The 26,830-nt window shown below is 43.1% G+C and overlaps 1 protein-coding gene across 2 annotated transcripts in view; it reads left to right on the top strand.

Annotated features, from left to right (window-relative positions):
- The window catches only part of HEATR5A (HEAT repeat containing 5A), a 277,562-nt gene that overhangs the window by 50,475 nt on the left and 200,257 nt on the right, over window positions 1-26,830 (top strand). For both annotated transcript variants that reach the window (XM_077464810.1, XM_077464809.1), the window contains exons 7-10: window positions 12,114-12,363; window positions 24,772-24,927; window positions 25,031-25,281; window positions 25,842-25,953. In XM_077464810.1, the coding sequence (XP_077320936.1) occupies window positions 12,114-12,363; window positions 24,772-24,927; window positions 25,031-25,281; window positions 25,842-25,953 (769 nt within the window). The remainder of the gene's footprint in view (window positions 1-12,113; window positions 12,364-24,771; window positions 24,928-25,030; window positions 25,282-25,841; window positions 25,954-26,830) is intronic.

The raw sequence follows: 26,830 nt of genomic DNA, 5'->3' as shown, positions 1-26,830 counted from the left end.
CTAAAGTACAAACTTGTGGCTGCAACAGCAGCTGTGAACTTGCTTTAACCTCTTGTATACTATGGTGTTTATAAATGTTCCTTGGTAGACAAGTGATTTAAGGATGCCATTTTCATTCATTTAATTGGGTGGTTCCTAAATCTCCAAAGATCAGCACTGGAACCCCCCTCTCATTACTTGAAAAGTATCTGGCCCTGGTCTTAGGGGAATTGGCACTATTTACCCCACTAAAGTGCTCCGGCTGCTATGGGACAGTGTTGTGCTCAATTCAGCTCATCGCACTGCTCCCGCCTCCTTTTTTTTTTTTTTTTGGTTTTTTTGTGAGCTGTATTCGTAAATGTACACTTCATTCATTGCAACATCCAGCAGAGTACTGGGCTGTTTAAGATTTCAGTGCGATCCAGGTTGGTGCTCTGCAATAAAATGCAGCATGCTGCAGCAGAGTGCTTTACAGTGTCTGCATTACAGTGCGAATGAGACCCCTATGAAACAATTGTTTCCTGTGTGTCCCTGTGATGAGATGTTTTACCATGCAGTTAAATGTCTGTCTCCGCATATAGTGTGAATTGGTTTTAAGTTACAGCCCTGTCCAAAGTTTTCCTTCCCCTGCCCCCACATTCAGGTTCAGTAGTCAAGGAACCAACCGACCCTCCATTCTTGCATGATGGTGACCTCCTTTTGAGGCAGTTCCATGTGCCCAATTTCATTCCAGACCATTTCAACTTAACATTCCGGCAGTGTGAAACACAAAGGTGCAGTCTCTGGCTCATGCCATATGCCTAACTGGGTGGGGCAGGCTCTGGCATTGTGATACAAAAATTTGGCACTGAAATTGGATACATCTCCCTCCAATTTGGTTTAGATGGTGCTCATGATGGATGCCAGGCTATCAAGCTAGAAAACAATCATAAATATCCTCTCAGTTCAGAGGACCTGGTTGTCAGAGTCTTATTACCCAATTAATATTCTGGATTTCAGGGCGATTTGGTTATCCCTTCAATGCTGGACCTCTCATCTGCATGGTCATCTAACCAGGTTTCTGTCAGATATTACCACTGCAGTAACATATTAATGTGGGACCAGAAGTCTTGCAGCTCTAAGGAAAGCTGATCTGCTTCTAGCTTGGGTTGAATTTCATGTTCAAGCCCAGATGGGGACAAAATTGTCAGGGAGACTTCATCGGCCACCGTGCCTGGACTCTGGAGAATGGCCTCTCCAATCTGAGGTGTTTTGGGACTTCTGCTGCTGGTGGGGTACTGGACATGGACCTCCTAGCTTCAAGGCTTGACAAGAAACTGAGCAGGTTTGTCTCTTGATCTAGCCTTCACAGTGGATGCTCTGGTTACTCTGTAAGGTATGCTTAACCTGTGTGTACTTTTCCCCTTCTCAAGTCCCTTCCCACAGGAGGGCATACTAGTAATTCTCATCGCACTGGATTGGCCCAGGAGGATGTGGTACTGGGACCTTCTCAAGCTACTTTCGGACTCTCCATGGTTCTTCCCAGATTACCTTATTCCCAGAGGCCAGTTTACCCTCCTGCTTCTCAGTCGCTGGCATTAGTGGCTTGGCTGTTTAAGCTCAGGTCATTGCTTTTGTGTGTCCCCATGCTGTTAAAAGCTAGTAAATTGGCTTCTCAGTAAGTCTACCATAGCATTTGGAATTATCTCTTGATGCCAGGCAAGGAAATTCTATCTATTCTCCAGTCTAGTCTGGATCCTTGTTTGGCCTTGGTTTACTGTCAAGGGTCAAGTTTTGGCCTTAAGCCTCGTACACATGATCAAATTTTCTGATGGGAATTGTGTGAAGACAGGCTGTTGGTGAAAAACCTGACCCTTTGTACACTCCATCAGACAACTGTTGTTTGATTTTCTGCAGACAAATGTTGGATGGCAGGCTTTAAAATTTTCAGCGGACATATGTCTTTTGTCGGATTTATTACAGTAGAACCAGGCACATAACAAAAATGTAAAAATTTATATATATTATATGGGTATATAGATGTGAGCGCTGAAGTGGTTAATTAAAAAAAAAAAAAATAAGCTGGTGTTGCCAACTCTACTCATCAAGAATGCCAAATATAAAAACCAGCAAATAATACCCCGACTGGAATAGAAATCGATTTCAGCCCAGTGCCTAGTTATAGGGACACACAAATGGGTGAATCGCAAATGCTTGAGAAAAGTTATTGCTAGTAGCTATTAAACCAGAAGATGTGGATCACATGTCAACCTCAAGTGACGATTATCTTTAACCCTTCCCTTGCCAAGCGACTTTCAACCTCTGGTGACCAGACCATTTTTACTATTTTTCACTTTTTATCATTTTTAACTTACAGCTTTCAGGGTCTGTAAAATACCTCCCCAAACTATACGTGTGCTGAAAGCTGTAAGCCCTTGTACACACGGTCGGACATTCCGACAACCAAATTCGTCGGATTTTGTCCGAAACTGTTGCATACACACAGTCGGACAAAGTTGTCAGAAAATCCGATTGTACTTAACGCGATGACGTTATTTCGTTAGGACGGGACTACATTCAGGCTAGTAGCCAATAGCTTTGGTCTAGGAATTTGATCTGAGCATGCGTGGCACTTTGTCCGATCGGAATTCTCTACACATGATCGGACAAAGTCCGATCGGATCATGTTGTCGGAAAATTTTATAGCCCAGCTGGAAAACTTGGTCTGTCGGATACTCCGACGGAAACAGTCCGATGGAGCCCACACACTGTCGGATTATTCGACAACACGGTCCTATCGGACATTGTCCATCGGAATGTCCGACCGTGTGTACAAGGGCTTAGTTAAAAAAAAATGTGAAAAATTGTAAAAATGGTCTGGTCATCGGAGCTTTAAAATTTTTGCAGGGCATAATGTGTATAGGTAATGGTTAACATCCTTAGTGGTAATCCCGAGTGTGGCTCGGGGTGAATTTTCAGGCCCAAAAGCGTTAACCCCGAGCCATGCATCGCAGGATCCAGGCAAAGATACGTACCCTTTCCCTAGGATCCTGTGATGTCCTCCTGCTGTGTGTACGAGCTGTCCTCCGCTGGGTCTATCACTGTGCCTAGCTCTGTTACATTTGAGCACTGGAACAGAGCATGGAGCCAAATTCAAAAAGTTAACCGCTTGCCGACCGCCTCACGCCGATAAACGTCGACAGAAGGGCTCGTACAGGCAAACTAATGTACCTGTACGCTGCCCTTTAAGAGGAGGCCAGCAGGTTAGAAACCATCCCCAGGGCACATTTAACCACTACACTGCCCCCTAGGGGTTAACCCCTTCACTGCCAGTGTCATTTACACAGGAATCAGTGCATCTGTATAGCACTGATTGTTGTATAAATGACTGGTCCCAAAAAATGTGTCAAAAATGTCCGATGTGTCCGCCATAATGTCGCAGTCATGATAAAAAATCGCCGATCGCCACCATTACTAGTATAAAAAAAAATGCCATAAAACGATCCCCTAGTTTATAAACGCTATAACTTTTGCGCAAACCAATCGATAAACACTTATTGCAGTTTTTTTTTTTTTTTTTTTTTTTTTTACCAAAAATATGTAGAATACGTATCGGCCTAAACCGAGGAAAAAATGTTTTTTTATATATTTTTGGGGGATATTTATTATAGCAAAATGTAAAAAATAATGCATTTAAAAAAAAAAAAAAATTGTTACACTATGTTTTTGTTTATAGCGCAAAAAATAAAGACAGCAGGGGTGATCAAATACCACCAAAAGAAAGCTCTATTTGTGGGGAAAAAAGGACGTCAATTTTGTTTGGGAGTAACGTTGCATGACCGCGCAATTGTCAGTTAAAGCGACGCAGTGCCGAATTGCAAAAAGTGCTCTGGTCAGGAAGAGGGTAAATTCTTCCGGGGCTGAAGTGGTTAAAAACACAATACACATATAGTACACTGTAATCTTACAGATTACATTACTGTATCACATTATTTCACCTCCCTTTTGTCCCTAATGGTTTGATGGTTTGTCCAGTGCCCATGCAGTTTTTATATATAATATATATACTGTTCTTTCTGCCTGGAAACTGGAGATTGTCCATAGCAACCAAAAAGTGTCTCTTTACATCAAAAGTGTTTTTAGACCAGCTATAAAACAGCGATAATAAATTAGAATCACTTGCAGAATTGAGCGATAGTGATTTTGTGGGGAAATTCGTCATCACACACTGCAAGTAATGACGGCGACAATTCTGCAACTGAGCAAATTTCAGTGTTTGATTACATTATTGAATAATTTTGATTATTATATTATTATTATTTGTTATAATTATTTATTATATTATAATATATGATTTTGTGTTTCAAACTCTATCATACCCGGGATGTCTACTAGACTCTTGTTTTGGATAGATTTAAGTGTGTTATTCCTAAGAATTACAGGCCTAAAATATAAAACGCTAAATCTCCATGCAAAATAATGTACCGCTTTGAGCATCAAAAATCTGAAATACTCATACCGCCAGGGATATTAAATATACAACTGAAATATATTGGAGCTGTTCTACTATGAATTTGTATAACACTGTCAACTATACAGCTAATATCCACAGTCCAGTAATATTTTAGGTCAACTTCCTACATCCACTCTTTGACAGGAGAGTGAAAGAGCAGCTGCAATTCGCCTATAGGCATGCTATATTCTAGTCTAGTTAGTATGTTACTAGTCAGGTCACTTCATTCATGGCTTCAGCACATTCATGCATTTGGCTTCTAGTGCTGCCCCTTCCTCTCCCAGTCTAGTGCCTACCACAGTCTGTCAAAGTGCCTGCATCTACATTTAGAAAGAAGAGGGAGGTGTGCAGGAAAAAAAGCTTTTGCTGTTCAAAAAGAACATTTAAGACTACAAGTCTTCCATTGAACATATAAAGACAAGGCCTTCTGCAACAATGTGCTGTGGACTGATGAATCGACAAGATATTTAGCCACAGTAACAGCAGACATGTTTGATACAAAGACAGTATTTTAGGAGAATAACCACATACCAACTGGGAATCATGATGGTGGAAATGTTAAAGCTTTGGGTGTTCTTTGCTGATTAAGGGCCTGGACAGTTTGCAGTCATTGCGTCGACTATGAATACAGCATAATATCGAAGTGTGCTTGAAGAGAATGAACTGGAAATGGATGTTTTAACATAATTATTCAAACCACACTATAATCCACCAATGAATAAAAAAAAAAATTCCTATTGAAATTTTGTGTTGGGATCTTAAAAGGGCAGTTTCTTATAAAGAAACCCAAAAGCATTTTCCAAATCAAGTAATTTTGTGGTCAAAAATTTCCAAGTTAATGTTAACCACTTCAATACCAGGCACTTTAACCTCCATCCTGCCCAGGCCAATTTTCAGCTTTCAGTCCTGTCGAAATCTGATTGACAATTGTGTGCTCATACAACACTGTGTCCAAATGAAATTTTTATAATTTTTTTTTTTTGATTTTGAATCACCAATGTTTTATGTTTATTTTTTTTACTAAACAAACGGAAAAAGACCAACAATTTTGAAGAAAAAAACGTTTTTTTTTCTTATTTTCTGTTATAAAATTTTGCAAATAAAGTAATTTTTCCTCTTCACTGATGTGCATTGATGAGGTGGCACTGATGGGCACTGATAAGCTGCGCTAGAAAAACAAAAAACTGCGCTTGTACATAAACCAAAAACAAAAATATGATAATTATTTGATTAAATAATCGAAATTACAAAAAGCAGCAACTCTACAGTGGGGAACATAATTATTTGATCCTCTTCAGATTTTGTAAGTTTGCCCACTTACAAAGAAATGATGGGTCTATAATTTGTATCATAGGTATATAATTTAAATCATAGAGACACAATATCAACCAAAAATCCTGAAAAAACAAATGATACAAATGTTTATACATTTGAGTTGCAGTTCAGTGAGTGAAATAAATATTTTATCTACAAGCAAAACATGACTTGGTACTTGGTTGGGAAACCCCTGTTGGTAAGCACAGAGGTAAGACGTTTCTTGTAGTTGGTTACCAGGTTTTCGCACATCTCCAGGAGGGATTTTGGTCCACTCTTTACAGATCTTCTCCCCCTCCTCAAGAAGTCACATGTACAGTCATGCCGATAAACATCTAAATTATTTAGAGAAGGATTGGAAGAAAGTGCTGTGGTCAGATGAGACCAAAATTAAGCTCTTTGGCATTAACTGGACTTGCCGTGTTTGGAGGAAGAAAAGTGCTGACTATGACCTTAAGAACACCATCCCTACAGTCAAGCATGAGGATGGAAACATGGTTCTTTGGGGCTGTTCCTCTGCTACAGGTACAGGCCGACTTTGAAGCATTGAGCAGCCAATCGAAAGGGCCATGTTTCGTAAAATCTTGGATGAGAACTTTCTTCCCTCAGCCAGAGCTCTAAAGATGGGTCATGGATGGGTCTTCCAGCATGACAATGACCCTAAACGTCTCCAGACCTTAATCCTATAGAACATTTATGGAGGGAGCTGAAACTTTGAGTTGCCAAGAAACCTTAAGGATTTAGAGAAGATCTGTAAAGAAGAGTGGACCAAAATGCCTCCTGAGATGTGTGCAAACCTGGTGACTAGCTACAAGAAACGTCTTACCTGTGCTTGCCAACAAGGGTTTCTCCACCAAGTACTAAATCATGTTTTGCTTGGGGATCAAATACTTATTTTACTCACTAAACTGCAACTCAATTTATAACATTTATATCATGTGGTGTTTTTTCTGGATTTTTGGTTGATATTCTGCCTATCATTTAAAATACACCTATGATAAAAATCATAGACACTATAGATTATGTAAATTTGCCCCACTTACAAATAAATGATCTACACGGGATCAAATATTTTACCCACTGTATTTATTACAGTAAATCCAAAATCACAATATATTGAGCTGTGCTAAAACAAAACCCCAAATGTCAAGTGTCTGTTAGCAGCTCCGTGTCAGGAGCACTGGCCGTACGAGCCTCCCAGCCATCCAGGACGCCTCCGTGACTCCTCGGACCCCCCCCCGGACCGGAGACTCATCCCTACCCCCCCAACGGGCCCCTCCAGGTCAAGAACTACGCTGCATGAAGCAACTGGACCGGTCCCCAGAGGTGCCAGGTGATAAAGCAAGACAGGACCACCACAACCAGACCACCTCGCAGTCAACCAGGGCCACCGCAATCAGGTAAGCTCAGACCCCCCGTGGTTTGATCCAGGGACTGCAGTCCGACCGCCTCAGGGGGTCAGGAAGGAATTTTTTTCCCCACTGGTGCAATTGGCCGGCTCAGTTAGGGGTTTTTCGCCTTCCTCTGGATCAACGGGTGGGCAGTGGGGTTAGCGTTCCCTCCCCCCACCACCACCCCCTCCGAGAATATTTCAAACCCTCTTTAGCACAACCATTCAGCTTCACCAGCAGGGTCTCCTTCGGACGGCGATCTTCGCCTGAAGCAGTGTTAGCCGAGAAAAGCCAGTAACTCACGACCCAAAGATAAAAACACCTTCCACATAGGTGATCCAAGATCAACTTGCGCGCTTACTAATAGCCACAGCACGGCGGCAAGTCTGATACCTAGCCTGTCCTCAGGGTCAAAACCCTGATCAGGATCATCATCTTAGGCCCCCTAGTACTTTCAACCTCATCCACAGACCATGTGCCATTTCAAATACTCAGCAGAAGTTCACTACACTGCCATCTTCCATACAAAAAATCAAAAAGAACAACTGCTAAAGACCGGACAACAAGCAAACGCCAACAACAGAAAGAGATCTACTCAACCACTACAATTAGCGCCAGGTCTGCAGTCAAACACAGACTGGCAGTACACGACTTCATCACCGAGAACAATGTAGACTGCCTCTTCATCACCGAAAGCTGGCTAACCTCTGACTGCAACACCATCCTTACCGAATTGGTGCCGGAAAACGACAGGATCCTAACCGACCACCGCAAAGGGAAAAGAGGAGGCCTAGCAGTGATCTTTAAAGCTCACCTGGGGCTCACCAAACCATCATCACAGAACCAAGTGCCTTTTATGGAGACCCTGACGCTACATCTTCAATCAACACCCCATGACACCACTCATATTCTACTATGCTACAGACCACCGGGACCAAAGTCCAATCTTCTTTCACCCTCACGGAATTCATCGCAATACACACCCTAAAATTCAAATATTTCCTGGCACTCAGAAATTTCAACCTCTGGGCAAACGAGCCCAAAGACCCCATCGCGACCGCCTGCATCAATCAACTGGAAGAATTGGGTCTCCAGCAACTGATAAAGACTCCCACACGTGGATCAGGACACACCCTGGACCTCATTTTCAAACAAAACATTGACATCAACATACTCGACAACATGACATTGCCATGGACGGACCACCACGCCATCAAATTCAAAATCTCCTCCAACATCACCCACGAAAAAAGGAAGCCTGCAACAACGCTCTGGACCAGATCGCAGAAAAAACTGTACTCCGAATCCTTCAAAACCACATTATCAAATAAGATAACTACAATGACCTTAAGCGACTCTGCGGAGCAAACACTCAACTCCCTGAACATGGCATTACTACAATCGGCAGACTCTGTAGCACCAAAACGCAAGGCTCTTATCGGGAAGAAAAACTCTGGATGGTTTAATGGCTCCCTCTCTCTACTAAAGCAAGAGCGCAGAAGAGCGGAAAGAACATGGAGAAAAAATCCCACCGAGGAAAACCACTCAAACTACAAAGGTCTCACAGAGAATTATCACAAAGCATTCTTCAAAGCTAAAAAGGATCATTTCTCATATACAATCTCAACGGCCTTAAACCGCCCGCAGGAACTGTTTAAAATAGTCAATCAATTAGTGAACCCAGTATGCCTAGAGCCCCCAGCAAATGAATCCCAAGATTACTGTGACAAACTGTCGGATTTTTGATAAAGTCGAAACCATGAGGAAAACAATTTGTCAGAAGAAAATAGCCAACCTCAACCATCAACAACAAAAAGAGGATATCTACACCAACATTCTGCAACTGCCAAAATTTTCACTGACCCCAATTACCGCGGACACCACAAAAAACATCGTCAATAAACTTCGTGACAGTACCTCATCAATTGACATCATCCCCACAAAACTACTGAAAGAATGTTCCGACATCGTGGCTCCCACTATAACGCACCTCATAAACCGATCATTCCAAGAAGGGATAATTCCTAGCACCTTCAAACAAGGCATCGTCAAACCTTTGCTAAAGAAACCTAACCTTGACCCTCAGGACTCTAACAACCGTAGGCCAATTACAAGCCTTAACACCATTTCGAAGATCATAGAGAAAGCTGTAGTACAACAGTTACAACTCCACCTGGATACAAATAAACTCCTAAACCCGCTGCAATCAGGCTTCTGCCCGGGTCATGGCACAGAAACAGCACTCCTTAAGATTTGGGACAATGCCCTCGAAGCAGCGGATGACGGAGAGTCATGTCTCCTGGTACTGTTAGACCTCAGCGCAGCGTTTGATACAGTAGACCACAATACTCTACTTGTCTGCCTCACAGAAGTAGCTGGAGTCCAAGACGCAGATCTCCAATGGTTCGCGTCCTTCCTAGGAAATTGTTCACAGACAGTGAAACTAGGAAAATTCTTCTCTGAATCCCGGGCAGTCACCTGCGGAGTCCCTCAAGGATCACCTTTGTCACCAGTTCTCTTCAACATTTACATCCGCCCACTCCTCCAAATCATCAGATGTTCAGACCTTTACTTCCACTCGTACGCTGACGACACGCAACTTTATTTCCACATCACTGGACAAAAAGATCACCACCACCACCAACTAGAAAACTGCCTCAATTCAGTAGAAGACTGGATGACCACCAACTCCCTCAAACTCAATGAATCAAAGACAGAGCTTCTTATCCTACACCCAAATCATAATTCTGTAACCAAAACCTCTTGGACTCCTCCCACCGTCTTCGGGCAGACCATCTCTCCTAAGATCAAGGCCAAGAGTCTCAGGGTTATTTTTTAGACTCACAAATGTCAATGGATGCACAAATAGGAGCAGTAGTCAGTGGATCTCACCATCTGCTATGCCTACTACGCAGACTCATCCCTTTTATCCCAAAGAATGATAAAGCAGTGGTAGTTGGAACAATCATTAATTCACGACTGGACTACGCAAACTTGCTTTACATAGGGATTACCACAATATCAACTTGCGTGAATACAACTGATCCAAAACACGGCGGCAAGGCTGATAACAGGAAAAAAACCTTGGGAATCAATCTCTCCTTCCCTGAGGAGCCTACATTGGCTAACCGTAAAAAATCGGATCACATTCAAGACCCTCTGCTTCACCCACAAATGCGTGCATAGAGAAGCTCCTCAATACCTAGCTGAGAAAATTAATCATTACACACCAATCCGCAGTCTTCGATCAGCCAACCAAAACCACCTCCTCGTGCCCAAAACTAGGTACAAATCCAAAGGGGATCGGAGATTCGCTGTCCAAGGACCTCGGCTATGGAATGCTCTACTAATCAACATCCGCCTGGAAGAAAACCACCTGGCTTTTAGGAAAAAAACTCAAGACCTTCCTCTTCTAGCTGATGATCAAAGATCGTCACAGCGCCTTGTGGCGATTCAGTTCGCGTTGTGTGCTATACAAATATTTCATTCATTCAAGTGTATCCTCAAATTAATAAACTATGCATTATCTACTGGTATATGTACAACATACGTATACAATTTTAGATATGATCAAATGACTCAAATGTAAAAAGTCCACATGAAAAATTAGATCCTCTTCTTAGGTACTCATAAAATCATATCATCACAGTGAATATCCATCACCGATAAATAATTAGTACACAAGACCATCACTTCAATGGTAGAAATGCAAGCTTACCAGCTGCAAATGACCTTCTACTTAAAGGCAGGTCACAAAGGGCTCATAGGTAACAGCTTGATTGAAGATCATCAAACGGCTACGGGTATGCTCTCCTGAGAAAGTGCTTGTGCTGGTCCTCTGCATGATGTCATCCCACAGGTGTTCACATAAAATTATGGGACCATTGCCCTGATTTATCCATGTAAACAAGGTGCTGACAGCTTTGCCATTTATCGACTTTCCTTTACTCGCATAGAGACAGCATGTGAGGAAAGGACTGCCGTTAACCGGCAAGTTTGACTGAAAACAGCTGATCATGATTATGATAAAGGGCCACTGTGATTGACCCTTTATTGAAATTAGTGATCAGCTGTGTCCTAAGGATATAGCGGTCACAGAACACGGCTGATATGCTCCTCAGAGGGGTATGGTTCTGGGAGGACATCCATGGATGCCCTCCCAGAACTAGTTAATCATGCTGTTCCCATGTTTCGGCTATAGCATAGTAAAAGAGGTGGTAAAAGACTGGTGGGCAGTTATGAAAATGCCTACAAAGGTACTTTCTACTATAGGAGACAATACCAGCTTCTGAGGCCAAGGGTGTACTTGCTTTTTCCATAGTACACCACTGGATCTGTTATTTTTGTTAAATGATTGAAAAGGTTAATATTCTTTGTGTTTTTTTAATTTTATTTATTTAGGCTCCAGTCACACCTGGATGATTGAATTGCGACAAAACGTAGGATGCTTTTTGCAATGCCATTATTTTTTTATGGCACCCTAAACGTGGTGCCATTTTGCCATGACTGTCGCACAACAAAATTGCAGGACAATTGTGTCAAAATCGCAATGATTCTGCCCACTGTTCAAATCGCCCAGGTTTGAATGGAGCCTCAAGGACATTACCTTGACCTGTTGGTACTGTTTAAATGAACATCTACTCTTTGCCTGTTCAAATATCTTGACAATAGTCAACAATTTCCTTTTTGAATATTCATTATTTTTTTTTTTTAAAGACGGTATGCAAATATCATTTATCTGGCTGTATCTGGGCAAACTCTTCTTCAGGTACATCATATAAATGAAGACCCTGTTCATGGCACATTTGCTAATGCCTACTTTTGATGGTAACAAATTTTCCCAAAAGCCGTTTTTCGTCTTCACCATCAACATGCAGTAATTTTCCAACGAGCTGGAAGGCTTTTATGACTCCTTTCTGATCTTTTTGTTCACACAGGCGTACATCGTCTTTATCAGCACGCTTGGAGCACAATGGCTTTCTAGAAATGTCCCATTGCTCTTGTCACATGTGCTAGAGTTGGTGTCCCATCAAAAGGCAACTCAGAACCCGGTGGAAGCTTGCTGTGCAAGACGTTGTGTATCCTACATTCTCAGAGCTACGATAGGGGAAATGCTAAGTGAGAAGGCCCAGCTGGAAGCAGCTCGAGAGATTTGTGAGGTCGTCAAGAAACTCATAAAGTCTGTGGGTATGTGATAACTTGTCATTGCCATATTAATTTATCTTGTTTTGGTGTTCTAAAAAGTTGCAGTCCTGGTTGTATGTACAGTATCTGAAAAATTGTCTTAAGCTATTTATTAGTTAGATAAAGAATTAAAAAAAACATTGGTACTTTTGTTCCCACTAGGGAAACCCTCCTTTTGGGACATCTGGTTCAGTAACTGTTATCTAAAGCCTGTTTTATATGGGCTTAACCCCTTCATGCCTAGGGTAAAACAAATTTTTAATGCCCAAGCACAATTTTGGAACTTTGACATGTGTTAGTAAAACTGTACATATCATCACAACTACTTGGTGCATCCAGGTGGATTATACCTTGTTTTTTTCTTTCATCACAAATTGGGCTTTTATTTGGTGTTAAATAGTTATGAATATTTCTTGATTTTTCTTTTTTGTCAATTGAAACTGTCCCAAAATAGTAAAAAAAATGTTTTTAAATTTTAGCTGTATATTTCTTGTTACTACCATAACCTACCACCAAAGAACAATGCGTTAAATTCTCCTGCTTCTGACGCAATACCACATATGTGTATGTTGTTGTTTGTACCCGTAGTACAGTTCAGAAACAATAGTGCACATTTTACTTTCTTCTTTTGTTTTTTGTCCTACCTAGGACACACTGAAACTAATTTAAAAATAAAATAAAATCCTGCCCAAGATATACTGACCCTTACTTGACCCAAACATTAACCCTGGCACTTAGCTTGATCAACCCTTGAACTAGATATTTTTTTATTTCTTTTTATTATTTGTTCATTGATCAATATATAATTTTTATTTCTTGATCATACATCACGGGACACAGGAGCTTCATTACATAGTGGGTTATATAGGCACCTCTGGTGATTGGACACTGGTTGACCCTAATTAAAGAGAATTCCTCCCCTATATAACCCCTCCCATTTGGGAGGCACCTCAGTTTTTTCGCCAGTGTCTGGTCGATGGTCACGTAAAACTTAGCTCTATGCGGGTCCCGGCGAGGGCCGAAGGGCTACAACAAACCGGATCCATACCTCGGGCCGATATTTGACTCCCATGATGGTATGGTACCCGGGCCTCGTCTGCCGAAGAAACGAGGTTTTGCCTGTAAGTCCTCTCCATTGGAAGACTGGGCTCTGGGGACAACCAGACTTGGGGTACTGTTTACTCAGGGCGCCCGTAAGTTTCTGGCAGAGCTTTCTACATGGCCCAGGTGGGAGGATCTTTTCGTAAGAGCCCCAGATATACCTGAAGGTTGGCTAACAATACCCGCCGTGATGGGTGAAGGCTGGAATTGGTCTGATATCAGCAATTCCTGCGGCAGGGACAGGTAAGGGAAGTCATCCTATATATTTTAAATATATGAATGGATTTCTTCATTGTGAGTAGTTGTATGTCTTACCTGGTTTCCACCACTAGAGGGAGTAAGAGCAGCCTGATGCATACTTACATGCCTTTCAATACAAACACGCTCAGTGAAAGCCTGGTTCTCCAGCTACTCACGTCTCCCTTACAGTTCCTGCCACAGTTAAAGGTAAAAAGGGGTCCCATGCAGGTCAGGGGTCCCACGTTGCTCCCTTTGGGTTCTCCTTCCCCCCCCCCCCCCGGATTCCGCGGTCCTCGTGCACGCGCGCGGGCGCGCTCCCGGCCTAATGGAGGAGGGGGGGTGTGGTTGCGAGCCGTGCACGTTAGTGTGCACGTTAGTGTGCACGGCGCTGTAGCGCAGGCGCCAAGCGGCAGTTTTAAAAAGCCCAGAGCGTCAGGGGACTGTAACTGGAGACACAGGAGCTGTGGGCTGTAAGCATCCGTGGGGATTGGATCCAGGCAAACCTTAAGACACCTACTCAGCATCAGGTTGTGCAGTTTAAGCATATATTGATTTATTGTGAGACTTTAAGCGCAACAGTGATTGCATTTGTACTAGTACCTCTGCTTTGTAGCTTAGTACTATGTTTCCTCGTAAGAGGGTTTCAGGGGCAGGTAATAAAAGCACTGGCAAGTCACCGCCTAGGTCCAGGGGTTCCAAAAGTGCCTGTAAATTACCATCCCCCTCTGCAAGACTGGAGCCAGCCTCTCATAACGAGTCAGTGCACCTGTCAGGTTTTGCAGCCTCTCCTAATGTCGCAGCCCCGGTTTTTATCACTGAGGACTCCCTTAGGGCTACATTGGAGGGTTTTGAAGGGAGGATCATGAATTTTATTTCTGCTTCCCTAAAAGATAGCAGGAAAAGGGGTGGATCCCCTCCCTCTGCTGAAATCCCTCTCTCAGATAGTTGTTCTGAAAATGAGGAGGGATCCCTATCTTTGGATAAGGGATCATGAGCAGTCGGATGAATCAGAGGTAGAGGAGATAGTCCCCTCCTCCCAGGCACTCAGAAAGCAGGTGCAGTATTATACTGAATTGGTGCGTACCACATTCAGAATGCCTGCTGCTGAAGTCGCTACATCCTCTGTCTCTTCCCTGGGAGTCAGGAAAGCCCCACAGACTGCTTGTTCCTTCCCAATTCATCCTTTAATGGATAAATTGATGTATGAGGATTGGGGACATCCCGATAAACTGTTTACTCCTCCCAAAAGGTTTTCTATGCATTATCCTGTGGAGGAAAGTTTCACCAAGGAATGGGGGGTCCCATCTGTCGATGCGGCGGTTTCTTGTGTGAATGAAAACCTAACTTGTCCTTTGGATAATGCGCAGGTATTTAAGGAAACAGCTGACAAAAGGCTGGAAACCTTATTAAAAACCTCCTTTTCCATGGCTGGCGCTGTGGTGCAACCTACAGTCGCAGCCGTGGGGTTGTGTCAGTTCCTCAAGGAACAGGTTAAACAGATGTTTGGACTCCTTCCCAGTGAGGAAGTAGAGAATTATGCAGAATTGCCTCACATCTTGTGTTTCATAATTGATGCGATTTTGGATTCTGTCCAACAAGCATCGCGTTTGTCCCTCATGTTGGTTCACATGCGAAGGACCCTATGGCTAAAGAATTGGGCTGCTGAGATGACATGCAAAAAGCATTTGACTGGGTTCCCGTTTAAAGGGGAGCGTTTGTTTGGGGAAGAACTAGATAGATTCGTCCAAAATATTTCAGGAGGTAAGTCTACTCTCCTTCCAGTCAAAAAGAGCAAACGTCCTTCATTCAGGCATGCTCTCTCTCCCGAAGCATCAAGCTCTAAACAGTGCCGACGGCCTTCCCAGCCCTCCTCTGCTAGAAAGCCTCAGGGCCGAGCCCAGGGACAGAAAAAGACTTGGGGGCGAAAGCCTGCCAAGCAGACCCCCAAGACCTCCTTGTGAAGGGGCGCCCCCGCTCGGCAGAGTGGGGGGAAGGCTCTTGCAGTTTGCAGGCGCCTGGCGGGAAGAGATTCAGGACAAGTGGGTGATCTCTTCGGTAGCTCTGGGCTACAGGCTAGAGTTTCAGGAGATTCCACCTTATCGTTTCCTAAGGTCAAGGATCCCCAAGGATCCAGTAAATCAGAAACCGCTATTCCTGGCCTTAGATCAGTTACTATCCCAGGGTGTGATAGTAGAAGTGAGCCCGAAAGAGCAGGGTTCAGGTTTTTATTCAAATCTCTTCACCGTTCCAAAGCCAAACGGAAGTGTCAGACCTATCCTGGATCTGAGAGACCTAAACCGGTTTTTACAGATCCAGACCTTCCGGATGCAGTCAATGCGCACTGTGGTCTCCTCCCTGCAAGGGGGAGAATTCATGGCATCAATAGATATCAAAGACGCATACCTCCATGTGCCAATATTTCCCGCACACCAGAAGTTTCTAAGGTTCGCGGTAGAGCGGCGCCATTTTCAATTTGTGGCCTTGCCGTTCGGGCTTGCTACGGCCCCTCGAGTCTTCACGAAGATTCTGGACCCTCTCTTAGCAATCTTAAGAGTTCAGGGCATAGCCGTCAGGGCTTACCTAGACGACTTGCTTCTCCTAGAGAGAACTGCAGCGTGCTTAAGTCGCAGCGTCACCAAGACGCTAGAACATCTAGAGCGCCTAGGTTGGATTATAAACCTAGAAAAGTCATCCTTGCAACCAACCACCAGGTTGGATTACCTGGGTCTGATTATCGACACCGCTCAGGGCAGGGTGTTTCTTCCAAGGCCAAAGGCCTTGGCCATTGGAGATCTGGTGCGCCTGATTCTAGGCAGAAGATCTTCCTCCGTTCGGTTATGTATGAGACTATTGGGAAAATGGTCGCCTCATTCAAGGCCGTCCCATTCGCCCAGTTCCACTCAAGGCCTCTGCAAAGATGCATCCTTGCGGTTTGGAACAGGAAGCCCCAATCCCTCGATCTTCCTATGCGTTTATCCCCCGGGACACGCAAAAATCTTGTCTGGTGGTTACAAACCAGGAATTTGCTGAAAGGCAAAACTTTTCTTCCCCTCTCATGGAAGATTGTCACAACGGATGCCAGCCTGACAGGCTGGGGAGCCGTATTAGAGGGAACGTGCTCGCAGGGGAAATGGTCTGCGACCGAAAGTCTGCTGCCCATAAATATCTTGGAGATTCGGGCAGTTTACATGGCACTCATAGAGTGGTCCTACAGACTGCGAGGTTTCCCAGTTCGGATTCAGTCCGACAATGCCACCGCAGTGGCTTACATTAATCACCAGGGCGGTACCAGAAGTCTGGTGGCCCAAAAGGAGGTGAATCGCATACTTGTCTGGGCAGAAGAGCATGTTCCGTGTTTTTTCTGCAGTCTTCATCCCAGGAGTGGAGAATTGGCAGGCGGATTTTCTCAGCCGCCAGCAGTTATGCCCAGGAGAATGGGCTCTGCACCCCGACGTGTTTCAGAACATATGTCACAAGTGGGGCACTCCAGACGTGGATCTGTTTGCGTCCAGATTCAACAGGAAACTGGACAGGTTTGTGTCAAGGACAAGAGATGCGCTTGCCCAGGGGTCAGATGCTCTGACGGTTTCCTGGGATCAGTACAATCTGATCTATGCCTTCCCCCCGAGTCCGCTGCTATCGCGGTTCCTGGGAAGGGTCAAGAGGGAGTCGAAGCCGGTCCTTTTGGTGGCCTCAGCTTGGCCCAGGCGACCATGGTTTGCAGAAATCATGAAGTTGGCAGTGGGCAGGCCATGGACCCTCCCTCTCTGGCCAGATCTGCTCTCACAGGGTCCAATCTACCATCCTGCTTTACGCAGTCTGAATTTGTCGGTCTGGCTGCTGAGACCCACATTCTGAGAGACCGTGGCCTTTCGGGGCCAGTCCTTTCTACTCTGGTCAATGCCAGAAAGCCGGCCTCCAGGCGTATCTATTACAAGATCTGGAGGACATATGTTTCCTGGTGTGAACTCAGGAGATGGCATCCTAGAAAGTATGTCATTAACAGAATCTTGGCCTTTCTCCAGTCAGGCCTAGAAATGAATTTGGCCATAAGCACCATCAAGGTGCAGATTTTGGCCCTGTCGGTATTTTTTCAAAGACCTCTTGCATCACACTCCCTAGTACGGGCTTTTATCCAGGGGGCTATGCGGATAAAACCGCCAGTTAAACCTCCGGAATGCCCATGGGATCTGAATTTGGTTCTCTCGGCCTTAGAGGGCCAACCATTTGAACCTTTGCATCTGGCTTCTTTAGCTCTCTTGACTAAAAAGCTGGTCTTCTTAGTAGCCATATCCATGGCTAGAAGAGTATCAGAATTGGCAGCTCTTTCCTGTAAAGAGCCCTATTTAATTATCCATAAGGACCGGGTGGTTATGCGTCCCAACGGGTCCTTTCTACCTAAGGTGGTTTCGGGGTTCCATCTGAATCAGGATATAATCCTACCATCCTTTTTTCCGAATCCTCAGTCCATAGAGGAAGAGTCTTTTCACACTTTAGATGTGGTTAGAACAATCAGTCTTTATCTTCAAGCAACTGCTCAGATAAGAAAAACTGACTGTTTATTTATTCTGCCAGAAGGCCCTAGAAGGGGTCAGGCAGCGTCAAAGTCCACTCTCTCAAGGTGGATCAGACAGGTTATTTCTCAGGCCTATAGCTTAAAGGGGAAGATTCCTCCTTTTCAGGTGAAAGCGCACTCTACTAGGGCTGTCAGTGCTTCTTGGGCAGTGCATCACCAGGCCTCCCTGGCTCAGATCTGTAAGGCTGCGACTTGGTCATCAGTCCACACATTCACCAGATTCTATCAGGTGGATGTCAGAGGGCAAGAGGATATCGCCTTTGGGGCGCAGTGTACTGCAGGCTGCAGTTTGGGTCCTCAGGTCCCTGGCGGTCTATATTTATGATCTGTGTCTCCCTCCCCTCAACCTGAGCATTGCTATGGGACATCCCACTATGTAATGAAGCTCCTGTGTCCCGTGATGTATGATCAAGAAAATGGGATTTTTATATACAGCTTACCTGTAAAATCCTTTTCTTGAGAGTACATCACGGGACACAGGGCTCCCGCCCCTCCTTGGGTTTTACGTGGTTTCTTATTGCTTTGCTACAAAACTGAGGTGCCTCCCAAATGGGAGGGGTTATATAGGGGAGGAATTCTCTTTAATTAGGGTCAACCAGTGTCCAATCACCAGAGGTGCCTATATAACCCACTATGTAATGAAGCTCCTGTGTCCCGTGATGTACTCTCAAGAAAAGGATTTTACAGGTAAGCTGTATATAAAAATCCAATTTTTTTTACGCAGTTACAATGTATCTTTCCTTTTTATTCACAGAGAAAAACACAAACACAGGGGTGGGTGTCACAGTAAATGTTCACTGTGGTAGCCAATCAAAGGCTACCACAGCAATCTGGTGACCCGGAATTGGGAGTTCTGAGTCCCGGTTGTTAGTATGAGCTCTCGGTGGGACCTCGGTCTCCGTGCTAAGAGCACGCTGTCCTAAAGGGACATACGCATATATGTGGCCCCATGGCAAAAAAGCCCAGTGCAGTGGAGCCACATATGTGATACGTCTGCATCAAGGGGTTAAGCTTGTATAAGGGCAGTGTGAACAGCATGCTTCTATGAAACTTTTGGCAAGCTTTGAGCAGCTTTCTCTAAGGCCGCGTACACACGGGCGGACTGTCTGACGGACTTGGTCCGCTGAAACGTGTTTCAGCGGACAATCCGCTCGTGTGTGGGCTTCAGCGGACTTTTTCAGCGGACAGTCTGGCGGACTAAGTCTTTCGGAATTTCCGTAATATTGTCCGTCCAAACTTGGTTTCAGCGGACAGTCCGCTCGTGAGTAGGCTAGTTCGACGGACTAAGTATGGCGCATGCTCAGAAAGGATTTACACGGCCGAAGGTTGCGTTGCAGTGTATTGGACAGCGTATTTCTAGTCCTGTCGTACGTGCCGTACACGTCATCGCGCAAGCTTTCAGTGGACTGTCTGTTCGTCGTGTGTGGTCAAGTCCATTCATTCTAAAGTAGGACGGACTGTCTGTCGGATTGTCTGACGGACTTAGTTGGACGGATAGTCCGCCCGTGTGTACGCGGCCTAAGTCTTTTAGCTCCTGCTTAGAAATGTTATACACAGCTGATTGTCACTTTACCCCTTTCGCTGCTAAACCCTGCACTCTACTACTTAAACTCAGCTGGCAGTACCATTTTTGCAATTTTTCCATTGCTTTTATTTTTCTCTTACAGCTTTCAGAGTTTGGAAAAGACCACCCCAAATCATATATTTTCTGAAAGCACATGACCAGTAGAATAAAAAGACGGTTATTTTTATTTTTAAAGCCATGCAATATTTACGCAAATGTTTATCGATATTTTTTACACACACAAACACAGAATAACTTACAAAACCCTTGCTAAATTCCTACTAAGGCCTCGTTCACATGAGGTTTACTAAAGCATATGTCCATGGAGGACCATGTTTACCTGCACAGGTGTTCTGTGCATCCCTTTGCAGTCTTATTTATTGGACACAGCAGCTGCAAAGACAGATCTGACATCTGTGCGAGTGTAGGTGCATGGCCCCAAATTCAGACATTGTGAGTTCAGGGACATGCACCCACATGCATGTCAAGGTGGGAACAGTGGCTGTGTCCATGCAGCCGCTGCTTCCCAATTGATATGGATGGGACTGCCTGCACAGGAATACACGGAACACCTATGCATTCCTGTGCAGCTGCTATTTCCCAATTTACATCAGTGGGCCAGCCTGCTTGGGGATGCACAGAACACCTGCGCATCCCTGTGCAGCTAATCAAGGTCTCTGATGACCCACATGACTAAAGCCTTAGGCCTTATTTATACCTGCAATTGCAAATAGCAAAAATATGCAGTTGCGGTGCATTTCTGCCACTCCACCTTAAGCTTCAATAGGCAGCGAATAGGTGGGAGTGTTTACATGCTGTGGCTGTGATACTTTGCTTTGTGCCTACGACAAAATTGACCTGACTTGTAGTGATGCAGCCTTCCAAACGCTACACATTCAAGTCAATGGAGAAGCACTCTGTCAGTAGCCTCTGGAGCATGATCCCAAGGCAAGGGAGATTTAGACACATGTCTAAAACTACCCTTACTAGGTTTTTTTTATTTACAGGTACAGGTGTTAATTTTTTAATGTCTCCTTTTTTTTTTTTTTTTGTACACTTTTATTTTATTTTTTTTGAGACCGAGAAAGGGACTGAAGACCGAAAGGTCAGGGGTCACAGCACCCGGGAGTAACCCTTTAGGCCAGAGGTAGGCAACCTGGGGCCCTCCAGCTGTTGCAGAACTATAAGTCCCATCATGCCTCTAGGAGTATTTGTAACTGCCAGCCTTGCAATGCCTCATGCGAAATTTAGGAGGGACGCCAGTAATTGCAGAGCCACAGGAGATCTGTGCTGGTAGGGGGGAGGGGGGCAGTAATCGGCTGGGGGGGGGAGGCGGGCGCTGCGCAGGAAGAGGGTACTGGGGAAATGGAGGGGAGGAAGCAGCAGAAGAGGGTCATATTTTAAGTTATTAGCTCTGATCAGGGACTTGTTAATCACTAATCGGAGGTATTGTTTTGTTCAGCAGTGTCTACTAAACAGTTCTGATATAAGTTCATGCTCACTAATGTGACCATGAGCTTATAGCAGAGGAGTGCAGGTCCGTAAGCCATACGGACCTGGTAAGCTGGAAGACTGCAGTGCTGTAGGCAGTGAAAGGGTTAAACAAGCTGCTTTCATACTTCAGCAGGCTTTCAACAAGCTTCATGTAGTGATGAAGCCTCCTAGCAGCTTGTTAAAGTGGCCCTTATACATTTGCAGAACGAAAAAATTTGTTTAGTTAAATTTGTTTAATCCGTTTAATTCATTTTCGGAAATTGTTTTTGTTTATTTGTATTCGAATTGATTCGAATTTCCCGAATTCAAAAAGTTTTAAGAGAAAAGAATTGAAAAGAAGATAAAGGAATAGAATAAATAGAATATAACAGAAAATAAAAGAATAGAAAATAATAAAAAGGTAAAACGGAACAAAATAGAATAGAAACAAATAGAATAGAAAATAATAAAAAACATAGGCTATAACCATCTTCTAAAATTTGATTATAAAAGGATGAAATACAAAAGAACAGAATTAAAAAAAAAATAGAATTTTATAACCATTTCCCAAAATTTTAAATACAATCATTTAGAATTTGAATAGATTAAAAAATAACCAAATAGTATAGGAAAAACAGAATAAAAGAGAATATAACCATCTTCCTAATCTATTTCTATTTGTTTATCTAATTATTTTCTATTCTATTTTCTATTCTATTCAAAATTAGAATTTTGGTAAATGGTTATATTCCATCTATTCTGTTGTGTTTTTTCCATACTATTCTGTTTTCCATTCTTTTTTAATTTCAATTGATTCAATTATGTTTTTGGAAATGGTTATATTCTTTCTAGTCTATTTTTTTTTTTTTATTCTTCAATTTTTTTTATATTCCATTATAGTCTATTATATTCTTTTTTAATTCTATTATTTTCTATTCTATTTTTTTCTATTATATTCCTTTATTTTTACTTCTATTTTATTCTCTTTGAAAATTGGAAAACAAATTGAAAATTATTCGAATTTGAAAACAACTCAAAATTGATTAAAAACGATTCAAATCGATCCACATTTGATCCTTTTTTTTTCCCCCCCGTTATTTCAGATTTGTTTAAATTTGGTACTATTGTAATTTGAAAATTCAGATATATCCAACTTTCGTAAAACTGAAAATCCATCTAAATTTCAATGTGGAATTAAACAAACGGCACATGTCTAGTGGCTATAAGAAATCCCATTAGGATCCGAATAACTGATTGGTACTTTAAAAGCTTCAACAAAGTTTGCTGAAAATTCTGCAAATGCTTTGTAAAAGCTTTCTGTTCACATTGCTCATATGTAGGCTGAAGTTCATGTGAAACAGGCCTTAGAAACCTTTCTGGTTTGTCTTCAGGATGTAAATCTAAAATAAATCTCCCCAATGGTCTTACAGTGGGGAAAAAACCCCCCCAAAAAACTAGGTTTTGTTTTTTTTGTACTGCCCTGGTAAGTAAATAGGGACAGACTTTTAGTCATAACCGACAAGGGATGTGTGACCCATGCTGTACAAATGTAAAAGTTGTATTTGCCTGGGTTCACACTTGTGCGAACACAGACACGCATGTGATTTGCACCCGCACTCCGGTGCCGATCACACGCGATGTCTGTGCAATGCGGGTTCAGCCATACAGTTGTATGGCTGAACCCGCATTGGATTTGCAGGAAAATAGTGTAGGGACTTTTTTTTTCCTGCACTGGAATTGGATCGCATGGGTTTTCTCACCGAAGTGCTCCGATTCCTGTGCGAGTTCACAGTTCGCATTGTGATCTGTGAACCGATCTCTGGGTGTCATTACCATTGTATTGACAGCCGCAGCGGGCAGTGTGAACTGCCTGTGGGAGAGATGCCATGCAGCAACCGGCGCTGCAATCGCGCTGATACCTGCATTGCTACAGTGTGAACCCAGGCTTAATGTGTATAGTTTGATAGCAGATTTCAACGCTTTGCCAAATACAGCTGATCATAGGATCGGGTCTGCCTCCTCCTACACCTCACTATTGGTCATTGAGACCACCCATTACACTGATAAACCAATAATGAGTCAAGGCAGGAGTTGGGCCGAGTTCTATTTCTGAAACTAAAGTGTCTACCTGCGATGGCTATATTTTCTATTATAAAGTCTAAGGCCATATTAAAAGCAAATAGGAAGAAGAAAGAAATCATTCTTGACAGTATTTCAATTTTTATAGTTCAGGATTTTTCACAGCATTATCCAAAAAAACAAAAATATCTTATTCCAGTTTGTGAATAATAGTTACATAGCTAGTCGGGTTGAGAAACAGTTTCACTTTAACCCTTTCCATCCAAAACACCAAAAACAATGATAAGCCTTGCAGCCTGCTATGTTTGTAGTCACTCATAAACACCTGGCCATACATGCATTGAACTTTGACAGGCTCAGCAAGGACTGCACCCATTTTGATCCATCTATGGTCATTCTCACTCAACAAAAGTTGATCTATTGATTGACTTCTGTTGCACAGGACTGTAAGAAAACTTTAATTTGATCATCGGCTGCAGCGCTCATCCTTATATTCTGACAGCTGAGGAGTGCCTGCTGTCAGAATACAATAGCACAGCGAGGAGCATTCCTCCATCCATCTCGCTTGTGTGGATGGGGGAATTCATTTGGTTTTTTTTTCTATCATGTCTCTGGCTGATCGGAAAATTAAAAAAGGAGTCCTTAATTGCCAGCCTTACAGTGTACCTGTGGCAAAAAAATGAGATACTACACTTAACTGGTCTTCTCAAGAGAGCACCAGAACCCTTGAATTGTGGGGATTTCTAATGTGCAAAAAGTTTCAGTAAAGGGGCATTTTTAAACACAGTACGCGTATGCATGAAAAATAAATGTATTGCAATGCGCCTTGTTTAAACCACTGCAGTGCTTTCATATGCATTTTGAAAAAAGAGCATGCTGCATTTTTCTGCACAGGAGCATGCACAAATGCATCATAAACTTGCATGTGTAAATGCAACTTGTTAAGGAAAATAAACTGAAATGAATGAAAAATAATAATCCAAAAATGCACCGCAAATGCAGGACAAACGCACATGCTGAAATGCACAGTTAAAGCAGAAATTTGCTGTAAATGAGCCATAAAATGGCTAGACGTTCCAGGATCCCAGGGTTTTCTGGTGTGCAGGTAACTGGAAGTGCTTTCAATTCAATTACTTTTTTTCACAACAGCTTCTTAGAAATTTAGAAAAATAGAAGACTGACAGCGGAAAAAAGACCAAGTGGTCCATTGAGTCTTCTTTAAAACACAAATTGAACATATTCAAATATAGAATGACAGATGTTTAAATTATGTTCTCTTGTAAATGTATGCTTACTTACTGATCTCGTTATTTTCTTTATCTGCAACCCCTCCCCCTAGTTATATATATTTCTCATCCTATTTTTTGTTCCTTACTAGATCTTGCATTAAGTGACAGTAATCAAGAGACTCGGTTTGGTGCCACTGATATCTCTGCCAGTCAGCATGTGTTGGTGTGCGCCCTGCAAGAGCTCGGGGATCTTATTTTAAGACTGGGTACTACAGTCTCCCCTTTGCTGCGTGACTCCAGTGCTGGTAATCTATATGTATCTGCAGTAGGGCTGGTTAATATGTCTGTGTAAGAATAGGACAACTATACTAACACATTTCCTTATGCTGCTTTACCTCTGTCTTATAGGGGTCCTGGACACTGTGATTTCAGTAGCTCTCCACCCTAGCCTAAGTGCTCGCTTAGCCTCCGCTTGGTGCCTTCGCTGTTTGGTAGTGTCTATGCCTTCTCTAGCAGCCCCTCTCTTAGATCGATGTGCTGAACGTCTGATAGCTCTTAAATCCTCTTCTGAAGCAGTGAGTGGGTATAGCCTTGTAGCAGCTGGACTGCTTGGCTCTGTTAGACTGTGCCCACTTGGTGTGTCACAGGGAAAAGGCAAGGTAAGGATCGTGCTCAGTATTGATCTTCTCCTAGAACCTCATTTACTAACAGCAGTTGAACTGTTTTGCATGTAACATAATTGAATCCATTCGCCTGCTTTGTATTCCTTGGCATGCCGTTGTCACTTTTGCATGTTTCCCAAAGCCTTAGCATAGTATAATTCCTTACAGTGACAGAAATGTACAAGCCAGAAAATAAAGTTAATTATCGATTGATTGCTTTGGGCTATACCACTGCTTTCCTGTTCTTCAATTTTGGTCATCTTTCACAGAACTGAATAAACATGCGTTGTTGCAAAAGAATATTGACCTCGGGCATTTCGACTGTCATTTTGCAGTAGCTGGATGATTTCGAGAATCAAGAAGTGAAATGGGTCACGTGATTTATTTAACAGTCTTTCTTGCATTTAAAATTTGTGTCTCTAAAATGAATACAGTTCATTTTTGCAGTTTGTTGCATATTAGGCCCTGAGGCATTTTGCAATGACCCAGCTTTGTACAAAAGAGCCAGAGTTGATGGATGGTGGTTATCTGCTTTTAAAAGTCTTTCTTTATTGTAGGTAATACTGAGCCTGGCAGAAGACTTACTATGCTCTGCAAGCCAGAACAGTCGACTCTCCTTACATCGAGTACATGCCGGGTGGCTTCTTATCGCTTCCCTCATGACTTTGGGTAAGAGTTTCTTGTTATTATATGCAAATGAAAAATGGTTTAATTTTTTTTTTATATAATCTTTATTTTATTTTATCAGAAAAAAAACAGAGTGCGACATAACTGTTACAAGAAATAAAAGAAAACAGTAAGGGGCTTCGGGGTAACATGCATGAAAAGGGTCCCTGATACATATAGAGAGTTTGCTTCATATGACTTCATCAAGTTATTCCCTCTCCTCAGGGGGGTTTGTAATTTAGGGACCTTTATTGCTACAGAGTTATGGTTTAGTTGTGAATTACAGCACTTCACCTATTGCTTCTCGCATGACCCGAAGTGACAGGTATGGGAGGGGGAAGAATGGGCATGTCTAGAACTTATTGCTTAGTATAGTAGCGGTAGGTTTGGGTCATCAGCTGACATTGAGATTTGGAGACAATGGGATGCCTTGGTCTCATCCTTTTCAATCATATGTGGACTACTGAGCTGTTTGCCCCGGAGTGGCAACAGATGTTGTTTGAGTTTTGGGAGACGTATAATGTATTCAGGTGGCCCATATAGCATAAAATTTATCGTACCTATCTTTGCATTTTTCCATCCATTCCTCCGCCGCCATAATAGAATTGAGTAGACGTACCCATTCGGGTTGTCCCAGGACCTGGGTTGACTTCCAATATATGGGAATCGGATGCCAGGCGCCATTTAGAAGGTGTTGGAGGATGGATTTATGGCAGAGGCTTAGAGGAATGGATGGCACATGCAACAGGAACTCCATTGGGGAGTCCTGCAAGTCAACGTCTAAAATAGTTTTTATCTGTATCCTGATAGCTTGCCAGAATGGGCGCAGCAGCAGGCAAATATCAGGGGGGATAGGGGGCACCCCTGTCTTGTCCCGTTC

This window comes from Lithobates pipiens, unplaced genomic scaffold, assembly GCF_037356315.1.
Source record: "Lithobates pipiens isolate NorthernLeopardFrog02 unplaced genomic scaffold, aLitPip1_a1.2 Scaffold_30, whole genome shotgun sequence".
Classification (NCBI taxonomy): Eukaryota; Metazoa; Chordata; class Amphibia; order Anura; family Ranidae; genus Lithobates; species Lithobates pipiens.
Note: the sequence above shows the minus strand (reverse complement) of the source record. Positions and strands in the feature narration are given on the sequence as shown.